This window comes from Solanum dulcamara, chromosome 11, assembly GCF_947179165.1.
Source record: "Solanum dulcamara chromosome 11, daSolDulc1.2, whole genome shotgun sequence".
In the NCBI taxonomy this organism is placed as follows: Eukaryota; Viridiplantae; Streptophyta; class Magnoliopsida; order Solanales; family Solanaceae; genus Solanum; species Solanum dulcamara.
Window position 1 is genome coordinate 23143527 of NC_077247.1, and position 25312 is coordinate 23168838.

The 25312-nt window shown below is 33.0% G+C and overlaps 1 protein-coding gene across 6 annotated transcripts; it reads right to left on the reverse strand.

The window, feature by feature from the left end:
- Positions 1–11164: 11164 nt before the first annotated feature.
- Positions 11165–23281, reverse strand: LOC129872865 (uncharacterized). Of its 6 annotated transcripts, none has more exons than XR_008762610.1 (14): positions 23044–23281; positions 22822–22962; positions 22627–22742; positions 21273–21427; positions 20766–20854; positions 20073–20619; positions 19132–19236; positions 18337–18500; positions 18157–18236; positions 16849–16960; positions 13742–13816; positions 13517–13660; positions 12127–12391; positions 11165–11506 (listed from the first exon to the last, which is right to left on the reverse strand). XR_008762610.1 is itself a non-coding variant. In XM_055947807.1 (13 exons), exons 1-12 carry the CDS (start codon positions 23131–23133, stop codon positions 13526–13528), a joined length of 1809 nt encoding a protein of 602 aa, XP_055803782.1. In that variant the 5' UTR covers positions 23134–23281; the 3' UTR covers positions 11921–12391; positions 13517–13525. The 6 variants fall into 6 exon arrangements, 4 of the variants coding, with proteins under 4 accessions (XP_055803782.1, XP_055803784.1, XP_055803783.1 ...); XR_008762609.1 differs by having other exon boundaries at positions 11165–11514; XM_055947807.1 differs by lacking the exon at positions 11165–11506 and having other exon boundaries at positions 11921–12391.
- Positions 23282–25312: the final 2031 nt, after the last annotated feature.

Sequence of the window (25312 nt, forward strand, 5' to 3'; positions counted from 1 at the left end):
TCATTTTCATTTATTATTTGTTGTTCAATTTCAATTACATAACTACTTAATCAATGAATAATGTATATTTATCTCACAGGTGAATTTACAGTAGTAAATTAGAAAGAGCTATATTTTTCTCTTTTTAAATTCTCTAAAAGATAAACGTAAATAGCACGTGACCGTAATCACATGAAAAGATTCAAATATCTCACGTAAGGTGTGCACGTTATGGAAAAAGGGTCAAAAATATCCTTAAACTATTTGAAATGAATAAAAATGTCTTTCGTTTATAGTTTGGTACAAAAATATCATTAACATCAATATTTTGGTTCATGCTCTTATTATTATTTAATGGGTCAAAATGTCCATATTGTTACAAAATGGGTCAAAAATGCCCTTTTCAGAATAAATATATATTTTTTTTAAAAAAAATCTTGTTCCTTATAAAAATATTAATTTTAAGGAACTCTATTCTTATTTTCTTTCTTTTTAAACCACTTTAAGTAATAAAAATGTAGAAAATTATTTTATTTTTCGTAATCTCATTTTATCAATTAAAATATAATAATTTCATGTACTCTAAGTTTTAATGGATAATATATGTCATATATATTAGATCATAACAAATCCATCATTAATTTTTATTCAAATAACGATAAAAACTAATTATAATAAAATAAGAAATATTTTTAATTTTTTACTTTTAAATTTTTTTTCTAATTGAAGTAGAATAAACATTTGCTACTAAAAGAAATATTATTAGGAAAGAAATGTGTTCAAAAATAAATAAGTAATATATTTATTTGTAAAAGGGCATTTAACAGTTCTAGATTGAGCATTACTCATATGTACATCAGGACTAGTTGGTGTAACATTCACATCATCATTATTATTTTGTTCTATTTCTACTTCAAATTCATTTGGTTCTTCTATACCGTAAGTTTCTTGATATTCATTCTCATTCATATCATGTGCACCTACACCTATTTCTCCAAATTCACTAGGTGGTGTTTCAGGCATACGAGAATAATTTCTCTTTGTACTACCTCTACCGAAAACACTTTTTTTTTTACTACGACTACCTCCGTCGGGACACAATTTTTTAACACTGTTACCTATATTTTTTAATCTATCCATTATGCAAATTAAACTAATAAAAATTATAAAAACAAAAATTAAATATTTAAATATACTAGAATTAATTTACTAAATAAAAGCAAGAAAAAGAACGATTATACCAAATTGCCGAAATCAAACAAAGAATAGTAAAATTGATGAAATGTTGAACCCTTGAAAGTTGAAAACTTTCACTTGATGTTGTTAATTGCAAAAAATAATAAAAGATTGATATCACTTTAAGAGAGAATTGAGAAAACTGAAAGAGAATTAGATGATTGTTGGTGGAAAAAAAATAATTAAATGTTGTAGGTAATTATAGAAAAAAAAATGATTAATAATTTTATTTTTAAAAAAAATGTCAATTTTGGCCACTTTCTGAAAAGTGCCCAACGGATATATTACAAATTAAAATTTTTTTTACCTATATCGGGTCGATGAACCGGTGGACCGGCTACCGGTGTCTTACCGGGTCGATCTAACCAGGTTAGGCCAAAAAAATGACCGGATCGGCCATCAATCCGGGCTAACCGATGTCGGACCCTTAATGGGCCGATGTTAATGGGCCAACTCATTTGACAGGTTTAGTGCACACCCAAAATTAAAGGATATAAATATGAAATAATATCAAATTAAAAAGCATATTTATGTATTATTCCTTTAATTTATATAATGAGTTGTCCACAAACTTAACTTGAAGCTACATTTAGCTATTTTAAGATGTAATACAACACCATATCTCTGTGTGTATCTAGGAGACACAAAAACGATGCCTCTATAATCTAAATATTTTTCTCTATTATAATTGTACTGGTGGCCTTATTGGCATAGAGAGATTCCTCCTAAAAAAAATTAAAAGGACTTCACGGAAGACAATCAAACGCCGCCGCATACACTTTCGGTGCTTTTATTAATTTCTTACTCTCTCTCTTAGTCAATGTTGTCTCACTTCTTGGCTCTTCTATCTTTATGGACCTCATATTGATCGTCTCATTCTTACAAACACAAGTTGATCCTTACTTATGGATCGGTATTTGCAATTTTGGGAAGCCTTTTGATGGCTTGGTTTTCCATCTTATTTTATTTTAGTATACGTGACAAGTAAAATGAAATATCTAATTTTAGTTCAGAGGCTAAGTAAAATAAAATGGAGGAAGTAAAAAAAGCAACATTCTTTTTCAAATAGATTTATTTTCTTCTAATTTAAGAAAAATGTCTTCCTATATAAAGTATTAAAATATTTCCTAGACCTCAATTCGGACTCGAAATTCGACTTTTGACCCCAACCCGAAACCCTAACATGACCAAGTTCAACTTCTGATCCCGACTCAAGACCCGAGGCCGATTCCTATTTTTTAGGATAATTTGAGATTTGAAATTGAAATTAGAATTTTATTCGAATATTATAAACAAACATTGATGTTTAATCAAACTCCAAATTTATGACCCAACACTTAGAGAAAGTGTCGTTTATTTATTTTTTGATGTGGAGGACTTTACATAAATTGAAGAGAGTAGTTAATATTTGCTGTTGTGCTAATGAATATCTTTGGTTCTTCTTTATGCTTATATGTCAAATTCAACATGCTAATAAATCTCTGATGGTTGAATTTTAATTATTAAAGAGATAATACAATGTTGTTCAGAGAAATGTTGCATTATTATTAATACTGTGAAAAAATACTTGCGACACTTGTTATAACAAAACTAAATAAACAATTTCAACATTTCTCATCCCCCCCCCAAAAAAAAAAGAAGCTAAAGTAATTTCTGAATATTGAATTTTAAAGTAGAATATCATTTACACATGAAAATATGAATAAATATGAATCAATGTGCCTTTTATTCAACTCATTTGTTGCCCAACAACTTTTACCCATAGAAAACATAAACGAGTTGAATTATTATTCATATTATAGTTACCTATTTTCAACCCGTCTAAATTGATCCAACCCATCTAAATTCGTCCAACCCATCTATTTGGTATCACTAGATACTACTATGATCTGAGCATGAGCCAAGAGAAACCAATGGACCATGATTACAACAGACACAACTATGGATAGAGTATGATGCAAGAGCCACCTAGGGCCCATGGGTATAGATATAACTATGGTCAGAGCATGATCTGTCTGAGCAAAGCTACAATAGCTACTAGCCATCACCCTATGTGACTGGATATGAGAACATCATTTCACCATCAAGATACACACAAAATACTAAGTCAAAGCATTACTCTAAGGACTATCACTATATATGGAAACAAACAACTTACCGAGTGTGATCCTATTAATATTGTGAAAGACACACTTTAATCCTAAAGTGAAGCTCAAAATATGTTGAGTGGATTGTCTAGCTTAATGTGCCATTCAATATTGTCATCAAAATTCTAAGACAACTTTTCCTTGCGAATGAGAGGTTCTTTAAGAGGCAATATTAAACAATTATTATTTCACTTTATTGTAAAAAAAAAAGAGTAAGGCATAAATATTCTCTTAAACTATAATCGAAATTCCAGCGACACACTTAAACTTAACTAGGATCCCATTAGCCCCCTCCCCCCCTCCCCCAAAAAAACAAAACTCTTTTTTATGTATTTTCATACACCTTTTATACTGACGTAGAACCTTCAACCAGATAAAGTTGGTTGCATGTATAATACACACTGCCATGTGTGTAAATATTTTTGGTTCCTCTTTAACATAACCTTGAACCAATAAGCGAACCCCAGATGGTTCATTTTATTAGTTTGTTTAAAAATTGACCACCTAAAGGCGAAATTTTCCAAAAAAAATGACCTCCCTAGGTCGGATTCTTTTCCAACCTATAATTTTAAGTTGGTTTCTCTAATAACTGACCTTTGAAGTCAGTTTTGACTATATTTTAGTAGTGCCAGGGTCAAATTTTGGATCTCAAATCAGGGTCAGGTCACAGATTGGAATCAATGTCAGAATATGGGTTTTGGATTGGATCTTGAAATTTGAGTTTTGGATCGGGGTTGGATTTGAGAGTCAGGTAAAATATAATAAGTAAATAATATATCAAAAAGTAAAAAAAAAAATCAAATTGGGTCTCGGATCAAGTTCGAAAGTCAAGACCCGCTTCGAAGTGGTGAGGTTCAAGAAAAGTTTTGAAAAATAAATTCTTATTTTATGTAGGGAAGTTATTTTCTTTAAATTAGAGGAAAATGAGTTCATTAGAAAAATATTTTTAATATATTTAAGCCAACCAAAAATGAGAAAATTGAAAAATATCTTTCTTCATACCAAACACATTTTTAATAAGTGATATGAAATCATGATATGAAATCATGAAATGAAATTGAAGTTTTGTTTGGATATGCAATTTGGACTTTTATGTTGTATGTTTTCTCATAAATATAAAAGGAAAAATCACACCACACATTTATTTAAGGGTTAATATTTCAGCCTTTATATTTTTTTTATTACTACTTATAAAGTTTTAATTACAAGTATTAACATATCAGTTTTAATTTATAAATTAAATTAATTACATTTTATAAATTAATTATATAATATTATTTTATAATTAATAGGTGAGAGAATTAATGAGAGAGAATCAATTGATAATTATCAATTTACACCTTTTAAGAGATTAGTTTAACTTATCACATGCCTACTCCCACATATCCACATTTCAATTTCAATCTACGGTTACTCTTTCTCTTTCATGTTCTTCCTTGTTCTTCTTCTCCATTCAAACAAAAACCTCTCCAAATTCAGTACAAACTACGCAGAATCAATCGGTTCACAAATAAGCATGTTGAAGAATCAAAAAGTTCATTATACACCTAGAAAGAGTCAGAGTTTTGTAGAAGATGTATCTAATGTTGAAATAGAGCCTCCAAATTTTAATATTTTTGACTCAAACTCCACCACCCAAGCGGAATGCAACTCCGGCGAAGAAGAGTGTCACTCCTTCCAATAAAAAACAAAATCCAGCGAAGAAGGAGAAATAAGAATCAAAGAAAAATTTCACTCCTCCAAATCGAAAAGGGCAAAAAAGAAAAGGAAAAATGGTGGAACCTCCATCCTCTGAGTATTCAGAATCCAATTCAGATTTTGAAAGTCAAAAAAAATAAAGATTGTGGACATGGGTGAGTTTTCAAAATCTTCGAAAAAAAAAGAGCAACATTGAAAGATGTTTCGAGAGTCCCGAGTTTAACAAGGCAAAAATGTTATAAAGGTATTTTTTATTAAATTAATTTTACAATCATTCAATCTTATTTCATTTAATGGTTATATAAATATGAAATTTACATGATTTTGATACGAATTTATTATACTTAAGTGTTGACGGTTATTTTTGATTTAGACATGAACATGATATACTTTTGGTATACTGAGATTTATTGTTAACTTGTGTTATCAGGTGACATAAAATTTATATGAAATTGGTATGATATAGTTTATGTAATGTATTATATTGATATCCAATTATTAGAATGAGTATAATTTTTGGCATGAAAATGATGTATTGTGAAATTGGTATGACTTTGTTGTAATATATATACACATTGACATGAAATTGGTATAAATTTGGTGTAAAATTTGTCACAGTTATATGAAATTATTTCCTAACTGATGTTCGCAAAATGATATACTTTTGATATGAAATTTATATGAATTTGTTGAAATATGCATATGAATAGGCATGAAGTTGGTATAAATTTGATATGAAATTTGCCACAGTTGTATGAAACTGTTTTCTGTCTAAATTTGATAAAATGATATACTTTTGGTATGAAATTGTTATGTATTTATCGTAATATATAGATGTATTGGCATGAAATTTGTATAAATTTGATATGAAACTTGTGACCTACTACTTGTTTTATGTTTTTTTGGGCATGAAATCTGAAAGCATATGGTTTACTTTATATAGATGCTGATTGTTTATAGTTGATATGAAAATTACTTTTCATTTGTAGTTGGCATGAAATGGTGTGCATTTTGCAAATGTATAGTTGGCATTGTATATCTATGTGTGCTTGGAATAAATTTGGTATAAATTTGATATAAAATGTTCATTTGTTTTATATTTTTTTTCATGAAATATGAAAGCATATGGTATATTTTATATAGATGTTGACTGTTTATAGTTGATATGAAGAGTACTTTCTTTTTGTAGTTGGCATGAAATTGATATACATTTTGTATTTTTTTGAAAATATATTTTGACTTATTTTTGTATAACAGCATGTTGATGTTATTTTATACTATTTTCGGAAGAAGGTAAAGTATTCTCAACACCCACATTCATCATACACTACAATGGATTGTTGGTTAATGCCGTGGGTTGATGGTATTGAGAAATAGTGGCGAGAATCCAACTATGACATGAGATTTATATCTCCGAACCACAATATTGGTTAATGTATTACAAGTTTCAAGCTGCTTGCTAACATTTTTTTGGATACGATTGACAATGTCATTATTTCTGTCAATTTTAGTAAGTCATTTCATTGATTTCTAATTGTCTTTCGAATAAAGCTTAGGTCTCTACACATGAGAAATGCGAAGAAAGCAATTGAAAAGCTTGCCACAATAATACCACTATTTTTAACTAGCATTGAATTTTATGGTAAAAGGTTGCATCTCTATCCCAATAAACTACCTGCATATATTCACAAGCCTCAATCTGATCCTCTCAAGGTTAAATTTAGGAAGGATGTACCTCAACAAGATCTAAGTTCAAAGTATGTATTCCTAACTTATTGTAATTTGTTCATAATAATTAATTCACGTTCTTTTTCAATATTATTTTAGTGATTTTGGCATGTACACACGTCTCTTTGTTGAATATATTATAAATGGAGCTTTTCATATGGATCACATTGACATTGATGCAAAATACCATCGTCAAAGGTATACCACAATCCTCTAGCAATATGGAAGAAGCAAGAACGCTCATGACGCAATTAGTAAGAGCGAAGTAACTGGCATTGTTGCTAGCAAAATTTAGTGGACCGTGTATAGCAAAAGAACATGTTCCAGATATTATCAATTATCCTACACCAAAATCAAAGAGAATAGTTGTCAGATAGATGATTGGCTTACACTTTAATTACATGTTTTAATTTTAGGATGTTGTATATTTTTTATTTTAATTTTTAACAACAATATATACTGTGCATTATTTTATTATTGTTACTATGCAGTATTAAACAAATTTTATTAATTTCGTTCATGTTTTTTGAAAATCAAAAGTATGTTTTATGTTCAATGTAAAAGCATACATCGTTAGACTTATTTTTTTCAGTTCGATATCAGTTGGATACCAATTGCATACAGTGTTAGTCTTAATTTTTCAAGTTGGATACAAATTGGATATCAGTAGTAGCCAAATTTGGATTGAGATCTTACTTTTGAAAAACACTGCATAAATAAAGTAGTAAGAATTAAATATTTTTAAATTTTATGTAGATATCAATTGCATACATTGTTACACTTAAGCTTTCCAAATGGATACCAATTGAATACAACATTCACTAGTTTTAGCTTGGCTTACTCAGTTGAAATCTTAATTATATGTTGTATTCTTCAACTGGATATCAATTAGATACCAATTGCATACATGGTTAGACTAAATTTTTCCAGTGGGATATCAATTGGATACCAATTGAATACTAATTGCATACAATGATGGACTTAATTTTTTTTAGTGGATACCATGTGGATATCAAATGGTTACCAGCAGTTAGGGGTGTACATAGGTCGATTTGGTTTGATTTTTCATTAAAAAATAACCAAATCAGTTATGACGGTTTATTAAACTTATAAACCAAATCAAACCAATCTAATATCAATTTTTTCGGTTTCGATTTTAGTCAGTTCTTTTGGGTCATGATTGAAAAATAGATCAAATTGAAGAAATTGTTCCTTTGATCGTGTGATTTTATGTCGCACTTGAAGTTCTCAATTGAAGGTTGTTTCCTTGATCATATGATTATATTGGTTAATGACATCTCAAAGACACTTGAATAAATAAAATTAAAAAAAAAATGTACAATGTCATCTTCAAGACATTGTCTTAGAAAAATATATCAAAAACTCACGAAAAGACACAACATATGTCAATTTTTTTGTCATATTGCAAGCCCAAATATGAAATAATATATATAAATATTGAAAGTTATAAACTAATTTTAAAAATAGTTACAAAGTATATTATAATTAATATTATTTTGTGTATAAAAAAATAAAATTATATATGTATTATGTCAGTTTGATTTTAATTCGATTTGACTTTTTTTATTAATACCAAACCAAACCACAAGTCTGATTTTTTTATCGGTTTGACTTAGTTCGTCGGTTCAGTTTGACATGATGGATTGACTTGTACACCCCTACTAGCAGTAGCCAGTTTTATTTTTTAACTCTACATTTGAAAAACACTGCATACACAAAGGAGTAAGTAGTATACATAATAAATGTTCTGAAACCAGAATTCATTAAGTTAAACGATCGAAAAATTAAAACATGTGTTTGTCACAATTAAACAACTAAATTAAAATAAAAATAAATTATAACTAATTTTTAGGATGGTAATTTGAACATGTCTTCCTGTGTGTCCCTTCTGATGATATGTGTTTCACATAACTTTAGACGTCTTGAATTTCACATCAACAAACCCCGTCCAACGTTTAAGTTGTGGTCTCCCTACCTTTCTTTTAGAATCAGGCGGCAACAATTTAGGCTCCGACACATAACTTGGAATATCCCATGTACTTTCGCATGCGAGAGGTTCAACAAGAATTGCATATGCATCTTTAAAATTTTTGTGACATAAATAGTAGACCAATTGCATACAAGTTTTTTGTCAATATCTATACCAATTTCATATCATTATTATGCAAAATTCTATATTAATTTCATGCCAAAATTAAGCACTGATTCATACCAAAAGAATATCAATTGTAACATTAACACATGTGTTTGTCACAATTAAATAATTAAATTTAAAATTGAAAACACCGATGCAATCATCCAAATCTTAAAATTGAAATCCAATTACATAAATTAAATTGTTACCATTTGTATATAAAGGTACAGCCATCAAAATATTAAACATTAAAATCCAAATTACCTATTGTATTTTTACACAAAACATAGATATTTATTAAGGAATTTAGAACGAAATTTGCAGGTTATCCCTATCCATTTTAGCTATTAAGTAGCTGACCTTTTTTTGATAAACAATTAATATGATTTTTTTTACAGAGACAGAGACAAAAACAAATACATTCGAATAATATACAGCTTATTTTAAATCAAAATATTATACAACAATACAAAATATTTAATATAAAGAACAATCTCATCTACCACTATATTTTATCAATATCGATATTAAACTTCCACCTTCCAAAAGCAAACAAAGCCATATGGAAAAAAAAATTAAGAGAGAAGACAGAGACGGAGACGAATATTTGAGAAAAAAAAAAGAAATTCATTTTGATAAATAACTAACGAGGTGGGAGAAAATGATAATAACAATTTTGAGTTAATTAAGAAAGAGAATTATACTTCCAGTTATACTCTCCTTATTTTATGCCAATTGATATCTTTGTTAATATATTTTACGTTTTTTTTAATTTTAGTTTTTATTTATCAAATGTTATATCCGGTAAGTGTTTTACTGTAAAACTTAAACATAAAGAATAACGTCATAACTAGTAATACATAGTCTTATATATGTCAATTACATAAAAATTTCTCCTTTAATATAATTCTCCCACGAATGAACAATCTCCTCACATTGAACTTGCATTTGTCGATCATATGACCGAAAAGATGATTATATAATGGAGAAGTCCTTAGTATATCTCATTTCTCGATCATTTGAATGAAGTAGTATGAAATTTAGTTGGTAAATAAATTTGATCAAAAATAATAAATTTAGTGAATATAAATGGTAAAGTAGAAATTTATTTGAACTAATAATAAATTTTATGTTGATGAGAATAATCGAGATATAAATGATTTAAAAAATAATTATATGAATTATAAATTTTATTTACATATGAAATAAATGATTAGTAAACATAAATTTGAGTGTTTTTTTTTTTTACAAAATATAAACTTGTAGTTCAATTTTTGTATTTAAAAATTTTCAAATCATGATTTGAAATTCTCAAATCATACTTTTTGAAAAATTTGAAATTTCATCTCATGATATGAAATCAGCGTAAACTTGCATGTCCAAACACTGATTTCATCTCATGATTTCATACCGCAATATGAAATCGCATGTCCAAACACCTACTTACATACTCTAAGGGAAGTGCAATTAATAGATACTCATGGGTTATCCATATTTTGTGATGAATGATATGAGTTGATCAATAATTAACCGACTTTTAAATAATTGGATACTCAATCAATTTAAAATGGGTTAGATTGAATGGATAATCATAAATCTATTTTGCCATTTCTACATAATAGCTTTGGGAGGGTGAGCAAAATGGTTTACAAGGGAAGCTAGTGAGTGAGTAATTAATTAATTAATTATTTTTGGTTTCACCTGTTAGTTAGGGAGAGAGATGTGTAACTAATTCCAGATGGTTCGTAAAGTAACTCTCAACAAACAAAAATAAAGCAAGCATGTGCAACTTTTGAGAGAAATGAGATTCTTTACTTCAAAAACAAAAGGGAATACACTCTCACTCCATATTTGCAAGGCTAATGCACACATAATAGTTTAAAAAAACTAGACCTAGTTAGCCTGAACGGTTCTCTAGCCAACTGGCCAAGTTGATCATATATAACTGGGAAGAAACATATCACATTTAGAGGTGAACGATCAAAGGTGGATCCACTTTTATTTTTTAAAAACTAGACATCCTTTTATTCTTTTCCGGCAAAATGCACAAACTTTTGAGAATAAATATGAAATGGAGTTAGCATTTTCTTTTGTAATCCTAGCAAGAACAGGCTTTGTAAATTAGTTCTCATTAAACACCTTGATCTATTTTCCCGCAATTACTATATCTTTAGAAATGCAGATAATTACCAGAGAAGCGAGAATAGAAGTTTTCTGCTCAGAAGCAAGAAAAAATTGCTCATCCAAACATCTAAAACTCACCCATGCCAATTTACAATAACAGCTTAAATGCAAGGCGTACAACATAAAAGTTCACCCTAACAAATAAGCTTGCAAACTTATTTTCCCAGGGATGTAAATACCCAATCAAGTGCTGCTAAAACTTCGTCGTTACTGACATAAGGTCTATTGTATAACAGGAGGCTTTTCTGGTTACTTTCACAGGAAGTGTGAGGATTTAGGGGAAAACGAATTGTAAGTGATTGAAGCAAATGGCCACCAGTAAAGAGTTAAGCCCAACTAGTTTGTAGCTTCCTTAGATACATATTTCAGCCAGCCACACCTGGACAACTGAGATTTCTCAGTAAAATTGGTTCTTGGATTAATATGAATGAATTCTGTGTACTCCAATAAGACCAACAAAAGGACTTTTAACATTCACTCGCTATTCTGATAGAGGTATAGTAACCAGCATTCCTCATGAAATTGTTAATCACAAGATATCTCAAATTAACGAACATTCAAAAACACGTAAATGTGAAAACACTGCTGTACCGATGATTACTACATATATTCAATCGCATCTGGTAACATCTTATGAGTGCAGATCGATTGAGTTTCCCTAGTGAAAGCAGATGAATTGTTTTATATATTAGGTGGATCAAATTCAAAATGAAGGTTAATAATTTATAGATTCTTCAAAAACCAAGCAAAATCTTACATGTCAAGATTCAGAAATTACACGGCACAAGTTGGATTGTGAGATAAATGTGATTATGAGGTAATCATTAAATTTAATAGTGACTGAATAAAGAACAATAAAGTCTACCATTTCCTCCCAGTTCGTAAATGGTAAATATAAATACAAGGTCCCAGGAAGCTATTTGCCTCTAATTAACAATGAATATTCTCAACAAGCAAAAATGAAAAAGGAGAACAGTGAAAATGGAAAGATGGTATTACCTTGCATGTTACTAAGCAAGTCAAGTCACACACAATAAGGTACACGCTTCACCATCAACAATACTTCCAATAAAATGCTGGAACATAGAGTTCCCCCGCTGAGGAAAGAGGAAAATTTGAGACAGCAACTGTCTACCAGTAACGGCTTGATTCAGAGTGTCGTGCTAAATCAATTCTGTTAGAGCCACAAAGCTACTAAAGGGTCCCCAGCCAGTATTTCATTGGCATGAGAATGATGGAAACACATGGTCCGCAACATAAAACCCTGAAAGATTTTCAGTATCAATGAGCACCTGGGATTTTAAGGAAACACAGAGAACTTGATGGTTCTAACTGGTTTGCAATAGATAATTTTATAACAGATTAAATGGGAAGTCCCTCACACACATGCAAAAAGATTCGAAGTCCAAAAGTTAGAGAAAATGTTTGCTTTTGAATCTTTATTTTCTTCTTCCTTTTATATTTATATGTTTGAATCTATTCTTATCCTGTATATTGTTTCTTAGGCAGATGTTGCTTATATAATGTTTATCAGAGATCTCGTATCTAGTTTGCAAATCTCAATAGTGGCAGCTTATTTTTCAATTTCATATGTGAAACCAATATGGAATGCCAATTTCACTTGTGTAATTACAATCAAGTGTAAGAAGAAATGTCAAACAGAATCTGCACAAACAGTGTGTGTGTGTGTGTGTGTGTGTGATAGAGAGAGAGAGGAAGGGAAGAAATGGCCATATCATATTTTCATTTTATTGTTCCATGGACGACAATATATATTAATGACTTCAGTCAAGCCACAGCACAGAACAAAACACTCAAAGCAAGCGACTTTGAACAATGAGTCTGATTGCACCACCACCAGTATAAGATAACTCAAAAGCAACAGTAAATCCATTTTGTATGTAACTTTTCAGGGAATCAAGAACACAACTCATTCCCTGTCTAGCCTTACCTCTATATTACCTACTCTCCCCCCCACCCCACCCAAAAAAAAAAATCCTGATTGAATAGCTCGCTGGGTCCCCATTTAACGAATTGTTTCATTCTCTTACTAACTTACAAGTTCAATTGCAATGAATGCAGCGAGTTAAGCAAAATTTTAACAGCAAAACCAATGTAGGATAAAATAATTGGCACAAACCTAGGAAGAACCTCACACAACAGATTTATCAACTTAATGCATACAATTAGGAATGGGTCTGGGAAGGAGAATACAGAGGTTGTATCCCAATACCCATGCCAAACTAGATAGAGTAACCTAAATTATATCTCCTTAAACTTTCCATTTAAGGCCCCAAGGCCCAAACCCCTACCAAAACTGACCATATAGATTCCCTTGTTAAAAGCACCTGCCCATCAACTTTCTACTTTATGAAATGACATCACTCACCAAAAAGTCCTAGTCATCCCCATCACTGCTCGTCTGAGATTCATCTATGCCATACATAACTTCATCTACCTCATCATCCTCACTATCAATCATCTTGCGCTCGAGTGTTAATGCTGAACCTTTCTTATTATCAGCCTTCTCGATCTGATAAAAGTAAGAATAAATAAGGGTTCATGCAAAAAAATGTAATAGACTTAAGTTTCTTTAACTATTGAAGTAACCAACCTGTGCCATAACGAGTTGTAAACAGCCAGATAACTGCAATAATGAGTTAAGGGCTAAAACCTTTGACTTGGTAAGCTGAAGAAACAAAAACGATTGAAGTGCTTAATACCTTTCAAAGTTTTTCAGTCTGTAACAGCAGAGAAATAGTGAGTTTTATGTCATCATGAACAAATAAGAAAATCAACAACTGCTGAGAGACAACTAATTATGGTGACAAATTCTTCAGAACAGTAAGAAAACAGGAGTTGATCGGTCCCATTGTTCCAGAAGCCAGAGCTCAATTGGAGATTCAATTCTTTGGAAACTGACACAAAAAATGTGACACCTACAAAGCATAATATCATGATGGTGAAATTTAGTACTCTAATTCATTGCAGCTCCATAGAAATGAATATGCCTACTAACAGACATTAGTGATAGTACTTCATCAAAGGAGTTTAAAAAGTTAAAGCATAATAGGAAATTGACTAACCCTCAAAGATAAGTTAAACTAACCAATTTTAATCAGATATTGACTTCAGTTACCAAACAAATGAGAATCCAAACTAATGAATATTGGAATGGAACAGGTCCAAATGAAACGGAATGGATTATTTATATAGGCGACCCCAACTAATCTCGGATTAAGCTATCAAACATATGATGCGTACTGTGAAATGACTCTCATTTTCCTTTGATTTTTTGACCATTTTCTAACTTGTTAGGTGATCAAACTTCAATAAAGTCTCATGACTGCGAATCTTCTTGTAGTCTTCTACAAAGCAAATTCAGTTGCAAACTTTACAAGTCTGGAATGATAAATGTGATTGTCCACCCAATGAGCCCCAGCTTAGCTACTCAAGGGCCACTACAATACACTTCAGATGACTCCACCAACCACCCCTGTGGAGTAAGGAGGGAGCTTTTTAAGATGACTGCAAATATGAGTCTTCCACTTAGGTTACAAAATGTAGGTAAAATAATCAATTTACAAAAGCACTTTCTCCATAAATCAATATAGAAAATCTGGTCCTTGCAACAAATAGGCACGTTTTCCATACTAAAACAAACTGCAGTATCCAGAAAAAAAAAACACTCAATAAGAAAGTGTGTTACATCATACATGGACTCTTTGTTTACATGGATACACCGATGGGTAACATGGGTGTGAGCAGTTTTTGTTTTTTTAAGTAACGGGTGGTGTCTAGGCTGGCTGGTAAGTAGGGGTAGAGTGTTGCCTTCCCTTGCTTGTTGTATATCTGCATATGTTGTATATTGTGTTTCGATTATTACGCTATTGTTTGTCTTTTTGTGTATTTTGCTGGTGGTATTGTTTCTGTCTTGTAGGCTTTACACTGTTTAGTATTAATTGTTATGATTTCTTCATGTCTTCTTTTTTTACTTGAGTTCGATACACTTGAGCAGAGGGTCTTTCGGAAATAGCATCTCTACCTTCACGAGGTAGTTGTAAGGTCTGCGTACACTCTACCCTCCCCATACCCCACTTAGTGGGATTTCACGGGGTATGTTGTTGTTGTTGTCTAGGCTGGCTGGTACACTCACTATACCACAAGGTACCTACTACTTCCCACCACCTGTAGAGGTATCAAGCCAATTTATCCATCCTGGAATGAAATCACTTATTAGGCGCTTGGACATGAATTGGTTGATATTTGGAAAGAAAAAAAAGACATTTGAAATTAAGTTGAAAAGGAAATTGAAAGCTGAAGTTGTGTTTGAACATGAAAGCATAGTTGAAGCCATGTGTGGGGAAACTTGAAAAACCTAAATATAACTCCTAAAACCTATTTTTCGAGCCTCAAGTTTCATATTTCAAGTTTGAAGTTGAAATAATGAGCAAGTTAGATAGATAAACAAATAGTTATTTGAAATCACCTCCAAATATTATGCCAAGTTTTTGAAAGCAAATCTATGAAAAAAATTACTTCAAGTATTTGCCTCTACTAGAATTTGAACCTGGTAACCAAGGTTTGCACCCACTTCCTTGATTAATAGGTCACACCCTAGTAAACCCAGGTGACCATGATCATGTTGTTCCTCATCTATACATCAATGGCTCAATCCAATACTTATCCCAAGTTTTGTAATATAGATGAGGAACACCATAATCCTACGATTATCACAATTTTTACCACAGCCATGACAGCCTAAGTTGCTTGGACTCCGGTCGGGTGTGGATCTAGAGGTTGGATCCTTCATGATCTAAAATGTAAGATTTCGAGGTATGGATCCCGGTACGGATATGGGTGTGGGATTCGGCTATAAATAATTCAAATATCTAAGAATAGAGTTATATGTCTAAATTATGAGACATTATATGAAAAATAAATAAGGAATTTCGAGGAGAAAATTTTGAATTTTATGAGGAGAATCCCAGAAGGAGATATAAGGAAAAAAAAAACTAACATTGAAATTTCTATATACAAGGTATTTCATTTCTTCAATTTCACCTTAGCCTTTGTTTTGATTACAGAAATCATTGTATATGTCCCAAATTTCTCCGTCGATTTTGGTCAAAGTACCCAATATTGAATGACTAGATCCAGTACATATCCCATACCCACACCCACGTCATGTTGATATGGGCCTGGCACCGAAAGTGAAGAGTCCGAGCAACTTAGTCATAGGCTGCCTCTACACAGAATAACCAATATTTTTGTATAGATGTGTTGATACTACGAATTTGGGAATGGAACAGTCGCCAGCCTCCCAATGAAAGATTAGTTATTAGTTTTTTCCTTGACAAACTTTTTTTCACAACTCAACATAGCTATGAAACCTTTCTCAATTTTGTCGCTTCTCGCTTCTTCAACTACAGCGACCGCTTCCTTCAACTCGTCTCGCTTTTCAGTCAAAAAGCGGCATACCCTCACCTCACTTTGTTCCTTTAAGCGATGAAGCACTCGCTTCTAACAATGTTGCCTCCTCCATAACATAACACGCAGTAACACTCATCACATTAACTTGGGAAACCGAAAGGAAGTAATTTATCAAATAGATCAATCAGAAACAAGACAACAGAAAACATGAAAACATCGACAACTTGGCAACCCTAAAGTAATCCCATAATTTCACAGCAACAGTAGCATTATAGCAGCATATCCTACCTTGTTCATGGAATCCAGAAGAGGCGTCCGTTGTTCCTGCGATGTAACAAATTCATTGTGGTTCACCAATATACAACATATCCATGGAAGAACATGTGTTCCCAAGCTTGATCTGTAAAAAGGAAAATACATGCAAAACCAAATGAGAATCATCATATGCACAAAGATTTAGCCATCAATAACTAAATGGTGTCTCCAACTGGTGAACGATTCGTTCTGCCAACTAATGCAAGAACTAGCCCTTTTGAAGAGTTACAGGAGTGCAAAATTCTAATATGAATCTTCAAATCCACATCTTAAATTGAGGAAATGATTACCACTGCATCCTTGTGTTTCATGATGTCCATAAAGAAAAAATTAGCTATTTTTATAGAGTTTCAGGAGGATTAACTTTTTTACAATATGAATTGTGGAATCTTAACCCAACCAAGAAAACCCCGAGACAGGTGCAAACTGTTCAAAACTGAGTGAATATTAGGCCTACCCATCTAATCGTCTTCACTTAAACACCAGGCTTTTGTCAGTGCCGAGTTCAAGCACGTGATGTGCGCCTAACTACACATCACGCGCTGCACACTTACCACCAGATCAAAGCCCTGAGGCTATTTGTTGGTAGTACTTCCAAGTAGTTTAAGAACTTCCACTTCTATCTCAAATTCAAATGATTTATGTCCAAGAACATTCAGTGGAATTAGTTTCAACACCAAGAATTGAACCAGGCAATTCTTTTAGGGACTCAATTCAAAAAAGAGTACCAAGTTTCATAATGCATGCAAGTGAGATAATTTTCTTTTCAACATAGATGCATCTCTTTTTGGAAGACGTTTCCCTGTGTTTTGTTCCATTCTCAAGTCCCATAACTTATGAAGACTTGTTTCTGTAGTCAACCAATTTGTTAACCCACCACCAAGCCATTTTTCCCCATTTATTAGATAAAGAAGATCACCAAGATTTCGCAATCCGCTGCCGAATTTATTCCCATTCCAAAAGCTCAGATCAAATCAATATTGATATACCGATTCAATCCGAGCTCTTATTGAGAATGCTCATTCAATGAGTATTTTCAATATGCATGCAACTTGTTTTGAATTTCTCTTAATTTTATATAAGCCCTTTCCTTAAGGTTATTTTAGATTTGTGTCCACTGCAGTACTCTAACTCTCTTATAGTGTATTACATTACATGAAACGTAGTTCATGATGTCCCTTTCTTTTCTCCCTAAAGTGGGGGTATGCAGTGCATCTCCACTCTTAAGGTACAATATGTTGTCAGAAGGTGCCATCACCTTAAAGGGTTTGAAGATCCCACCTGGACTGCCATGCAGCAACCAAGGCTTTCAAAAAGTTGTAAGCATCATGCGGTTCCATGGATAAAACAGCTGCCTTCATCTGTGTAATACAGTTAAAAACAAATTATTCCAGATATTGTAACATAAAAAGTGACCAAATCAGACCCAAAAGTATCCTCAGTATTTCAAGAGATACGGACCTTCTTTTGTGGTGCACTAGCATCAACACTTATTCTCTTCAAAATCTTAGCATCAAGACTTGAGGTAGGCGAGAGATCATAGTCGCTGCTAATTATACCCAAGGATCTTAACTGGTCCTCCATGCAAATTGTGACCTCATCTTCTCCTTGTTTACCAATGACATCTGTAAATAGCAATAAAGAAAAAGGATCCATGTTCAGAAGTAAGCATTTAGGTGACATCTTTATTGTATTTTGGAGACAAAAGGATAAACACAGAAAAGTAATTGAGACAATGTTCTAACAGTCCTTAAAATCATGACGAGAGAACTATAGTTAGTGACGGAAAACTTGCCGAGTTCTTCTAATAAAATCTCATCTTAGGTCACATAACTTACTCTTCACTAGTGGGTAAAGTACTGATGAAAAGAGAAGAAAGTTCCTCTCACACATTTGAGTTGAACAATAAAATATTCAGCGCAAAAGCACTATAGTCAGATCATGGATCACGAGTCTCAAAATGACGATTAACCCAAATAAAGCAGGGACCTGGAAGCAGTAGAGAATCTCAAATGAATTCTGTTTGCTTCAACCTACAATTACGGCATGGAGTAAATAGTTTTATCAGCAGTTCTAGTCTACTAAGATTTTTCCTTTTAGGGAATTCAACCCTACACTAATTTTTCCTTTTAGGGAATTCTACTAAGATATGCAACCACCGCATGTTTGAAAAAGGTGTTAACATATTGCAGACACGCAAAAAAAAAAGTGTACCAACAAAACCAAGAAATCACATTGGGGAAATTTAGGTGATACCTTTGCTAACTATGGGCTTATTTCCAGTCTCCAAGCCCCCCTGATCAAGAATCATAGGCAAAGGAAGTAACGCACCCTCTGCATTTGCACGATCGAGAGCAGTAACTGTTGAACGCAAAAAAAAATGTTAGGACACACCTGTGTCAATTTCAAATTGAGCATTGGATTTAAATCACTGTGATTCTTAACCTTTAAACTGAAAGCAAATATCACTTTTTCCGTCCTTCCTAAAGAAATAGATAGTCGAAAAGGTAAACATGTTGCAGTTACCATTTGTTAATGCAACTCCGTAACTCTGTCTCAGTAAAATTATGCTGAAACATCTCAAACATCACCTCATACGACATACTTATGCATATTAACGCCAAAACCACACACATGGCTTGAAGATTACACAAAGGAGATATTAAATGTACATAATGGCACAGGATGACAGTCATCTCAAGGCTTTAAACAATTTTCTTTTGTAAGTAATATGGCATAAGATTGTATTAGATTGGCGCTAAGAATACAAAAAGGGACTAGAAACAAGAATGTAGTGGTGTATTGGACCTACTTTCATCCTAGACATTTTCAACTAATAAAATTTAGATGGGCCAATCAAAAGGATGCATTGGGCTCCCCCACATATGGGGCCATAGATTAGGAGGTTGAAATTCCAATCTGGAGAATAAGTTAAGAGAAGAAAGAACAGGTGGAAATTAGCCATGTGGAAAGAAATGAAAAATGCATGAAAATTTGGAAGGGAACAGCAAATTTGCTGATATAAGAGCATAAGATTCCCAAAACATTTAAATCGCCGTGCCAAATCTGTCAATGGCAATTCATACCTATTTAACGCGGTTTGATTATCAAATACGGGGTTCGCTGATTACATGTTTTGACATAGAAATTAGAGAAGACAGGGGAGGCAAGTCCAAAGGAAGGAGAGAGAATGTTACCCTGACTCTGGGTGTTGGATGCTTGGTTAGATTTGCAAGATTGACTGAAGGGAAGAAGGATCCCGTCAAGTGAACTTTTTAATCTGACATCCTCCCCAGGCTGCACCATAACTTTTTCAAATGATGGTTTTATCAACAAGCCATATGCAACAAACATATGGCCGGAACCAGATGTGCCGATAGATTGCAATTTTGCTGAAAAAATACTATGCACGGCTTCTTTATGTTTCTTCAGTATTTTCTCATCTAAAGATGTGCATATCTTTGTGGGCTTCCTATTGTGCAATTCCTCAAAGCTCTTTCCATGCCAAAAGTAGCAAACACCAAATTCTGAAATGGCCAAAACACCTAAGCCTGCATCATTTTCAGCTCCATATTTATTGTTGTAGCTATCCAAAAAGACAGCAGGGTGATCCATTGCAAGCAAGCAGCATGCTGATTTCTTTTTGCTACCATCTAACTTCCAAACTGCTACATGTCGGTCACCAATAGCAGAAGAAAGAACATGTCTCCCATCTTCAGAGAAGACCATACACCGGACAGCCCCCTAATACAAAAAGGGGAAAAGAAATAAGGTGACCCAAGGATTGTAATAGAAGTATTCTGCAGTCTGTGTTAACTTCACTTAACCACGAAGAAAAGGCATCAAAAGCTAAGCATATGAAAAATAAAAGGAAAAATCATAACACTCACAGGGTGGCCTGAAAATTTCTGGAGCTTTTTCTCATCCAAGCAATTGAAAATTTTCAACTGAGAAGTTGCTATTGCTAATATTTTCCCATCTGGCTAGACATAAGACACAAGAGGAAACCAAATTAAGCATAGAACGTTGGTTTCTACAAGAAAACGACTACAGGAATGCTAACACAAGATCGAGGAGGAAGGAGGACATAACTGGAGCAATTACGTGTATCTAGAACATATACTGATCTAAATATGACACTAGAAGAATCTTGATAACTCTTAGCTCAGGGAATCTTGTATCATTGTTGGGAGTACTCCATTTTGCATTAAATAAAGGACGAGGGATAAAAGATGACCTATCACGATTAATCGCCTTTTGCGCATGCATAAAGATGTCTCCTTGTTTCATATGCCACTCGATGACCACTCTTTCAGTTACTAATACAGATTGACTAAAACACAAGATAATTGAAGTGTAGCCGTCAACAAAGACAATGAACATTTACAGTTACAAACCTGATGAAATGGATAAAGATGATATTGCTTTAGTGGAAGCTTTAAACTTATGCAGTAAATTCCCCGACATGGAGTCAATTTTGCAAACTAGTCCATCAGCACCAGCAGTGTAAATGAATGAGCCATGTGAAGGGAATGAGATGGCGTTGACACCGCTGCTCATTGACATACAAAATTTCAATAAAAGCAGGGGAGATATGTCATATCATCATCTTACTATATGATAATGTCCCATAAAATAATATAGAAAAATGCACCTTTGAACTGTGAGAATGATACATGTAAAAAGAACAGAGACAAGCTCCAAGATGGAGACAGTACGAGTGGCATGATCTACAGGTCATTACTACCTCATAGAGTAACGTGTACCACAAAGAGCTTTGCTTTACTTTTACAACTTTAGGATACAAAAACACTGAGCAACTAATGACAACTGGGAAAAAACAAAAGCAAAATGTGGAGTTAAAAATAATTTTTTTTATTTTTTTGTTGACAACAGTGTTATTAAAAGCGAAAAGTACAAAAAAGCTCTAAGGTTTGTTGGGGCTTTAAGCGCAATAAAGTGTGGGCTTTATTGAGAAAAGGCACAAATGGAGAAAACATACAAATATATAGAGAGAGAGAGACAAAGAAATTGATTGTTTTTACGATAAAGTGAAATATCAATGGTTTAGCATCATGTCTTCAGGAAATGCTCATTCACAATGAAAAGTATGTCTTAAAACCTTGATGAAGACATTGAAGCGCACATTAAGCAAGGAGAAGCGCTCAACGCATTTTGAGCCTCGCTTTAAGCACGCCTTTGATAACACTGGTTGAAAAGGGTACCTGCAAGCACAGGGTAAACCCTACTCTTGTGCAATAGCTTGAAAACGACATAGGAGGGGTAAACCGCACTAGGCAAGGCCCATACGATGAGCTTGACCCAGATTGCCAATCCCCTTTTGTGTCACAAGCAATGATTTCAAACTTGAGACCTTCATTATGGAAATCCCAAGCCAAACCATCTGAGCCATTCCAAAGGGTGGGGTTAAAATTATTTTCATCATAAATAGCACAACTGACAAAAGATCATCCAAAATCCCCCTTCTTCAGAGTTGGACATATGTGCTAGACATCAAAGACTGGGCCTCTATATTTTTACTTGCCGAATTGCAATCTAAAACTATTTTACATTTTCTTCATAATGCGTCCTACACCTCTCATTGAAGGATTTATATAACTGATAGATTATATGTTCATTGTCCAACACATAGTATGCAGGAATACACATAAAAGAAAGCTTCACAGTAAATATACCATTCTTACTGTAAGTCTAAGATAATTTTAGTTATGAGTTTTGCGAAGAACTCACCCAGGATGGCAATCACTAAATCTCCATTTCAGATGACCTGCAGATACATCTAGAGCCAAAACATCACCACTTCCTGTACCTAACACCAATAATGAAGTTCCAAGCTTCCTCTTTTTCTGACAAACCAGTAAAATAGTTCTAGTTAAAAAAGAGTTGAACTATATTAATTCCTTATCTTCTTACATGGAATTGTACCTTTCTGTCACATGATAACCACTTCATGCAAGTATAATCCATTGAAAGATGACCTCCTGGCTTAGTAAACAAGCTTTCTGTCTCCATTGACACAATATCTGCAAACTCGGTCTGTACCTGACCCTTCACAGTATCCCATATCTGAAATAAAGTTGTTCAAATGATATAGTTATGAATATTGAAAAAAATCCAATAAAATTCCAAATGATAAGAGGACTATACCTTGATACGGCCATCACCAGAACTTATAGCAAAGAAGTCCAACGAAGGACTAAAACAAGTCCAAATATCCCTTATGTTTGCTGTGCCCATTGCTGGAGGGGGTCTGAAAAGAAACTTCGGGTAAACACTGGAGCTTCAGGTGGCGGAGAAGGTAGAGCTGTTGGAAGGGCGGTGGCCGCTGAAAAGAGAGAAAAAGCAAGGGCAGGGGCGGCTTTAAAGGAAGGCTAAAATTTTGGGGTTTTGCTCAATTGGAAAATATTGAAGTTTAGTGAAAAAGAAGAATTATAAGGGGGAAAAAAGAATTATCTTTTTAACAGTAACAATATTTTGAAAATTTTAATTAAATATTCAAAAAATATATCCTTTAAAGTAAATTTTATATCTAGATAAATTATCATTTAATTATTTTTTGATAATGAAGATATCAAAAATCAACTAAAATTTATTTTTTTATTTAAACTATATAGAACTTTAAGGCTTTAAAATTAATTAAGAATATATCTTAAATAAATCATTTCCTTATCTAAACAGCGGAAAATGGTCAAAATGCTTTTGAACTAAGTGAAATTGAATAAAAATACCTTCAGTTAATAGTTTGGTCTAAAAAATGTTGTTGACATTAATAATTTTATCCGAAAATATCCTTACCTCTAATAGCTTGTTCAAAAAAAATCCCTATTATTATATAATGGTCAAGAAATGTTCTTTTCCTCATAAATACTCTCTTTAATCCATATTAAAGTAAATTGTTGGGGTCTACCCATTGAAAAAAATATTTAAGGACATGAACATGGATTGGGATGCCGCATCTAAACAAAGGATGAATCAAATAAATGAGTTCGACGAGTTTCGCCTAAATGCATATGAAAGCACAACCTTGTACAAAGAGCAACTGAACAAATACCACGATCAAAAGATTGAAAAGCGAACATTTATGCCCGGAGACTTGGTCCTTCTTTTCAACTCAAGGATGCATTTATTTCCTGCAAACTCAAGTCAAAATGGTTAGGACCACTCCGAATGAGTCAAGTTTTTCCACATGGTGCAGTCGAGTTAGAGAAAAAAAGATGGCACGAAGTTCAAAGTGAATGGTCAAAGACTCAAAGCATACATGGGCACAAAAGATGAAATCAAAACTGTGGAAGCATGGAAGGTTAGTGAAGTGTGAGCACCTAAGCATATTTGTGTCGTGCCGCAACGTTAAATCAAGCGGTATTTGGGAGACAACCCAATTTACTTTGTTATTCATTTAGCCTATTTTACTTTTTCCCTCTTTCTATTCTTACTTGTTAGTTTTTAGGACAGTATAGACTTTGTTAGGGTCCGTGTCAAATTAAAGTTACAAAAAAAATTTAAAAAAATTGGCCAAAGGTTGAGTACGTGCCTATGTCGAATTTAAAATACTGGTAACTGAAAAGGACTGAGAAAGACACACGAGTCATTTTTACGAGCCGTAAAAACTTCTACGACTCGTAAACTTGACTCGTCAAAATTCAGATTCAAAACATGACACAGATTTAAGTCTACGATTGTACTCTACGACCTATAAAAACTTCTACGACTTGTAGCCTACACTCGTGGACTCCACGTATGTTTCCTTTTCTTAGCCTAAGTGTTGAGATAATTTACGATGCAAGTTTACGACCCGTAATAATTATTACGAGTCGTAACTTGCCTATTTTGCAGACTTAGTAAGCTAAACACCCGATCCGACCTATGCTAAATTAAATAAAAGAAATGAAGTTTAAGAATCACCCCCATTCTTCTCAAATACTTAAACTAACCATTGTTCACCTTCTCCTTTAAAAAACAACTTTTCAAGTTCTCACCCTTGCCAAGACCACTCACAACCTATTCCTTCCATTGAAGCTTCAAGCCATCAGAACCTATAGACCTTAGGTCCTCGAGCATCTAGAAATATCAGTCTCAGTTTCAGTCCCTATTTAAAATTCAAAGGATTTAATTCTTCTTTGTGGTAAGTTGATCTTTCAATGATATTACATTCCACACATGCCTTGCTTAAACTTCATAGTATAGTGGGACTAAAGAACTAGTTAGAACAGAGTAGGGCTTTTTGTGATGATAAAATTGGATCATTGAATTGATGTGTGAAATGGGGGTACTGGTTTCTTAATGAAATTTTTGTTTAATTTAATTGAACAAAGGGATAATGAATTTGTTGTTAAACTCCATTTGGAAGGTGATTACTAAATTTGTAGCCTTTTCAAAATGAGGTTTTTTTATGTGTTGTAGATCATTCTACGAGTCG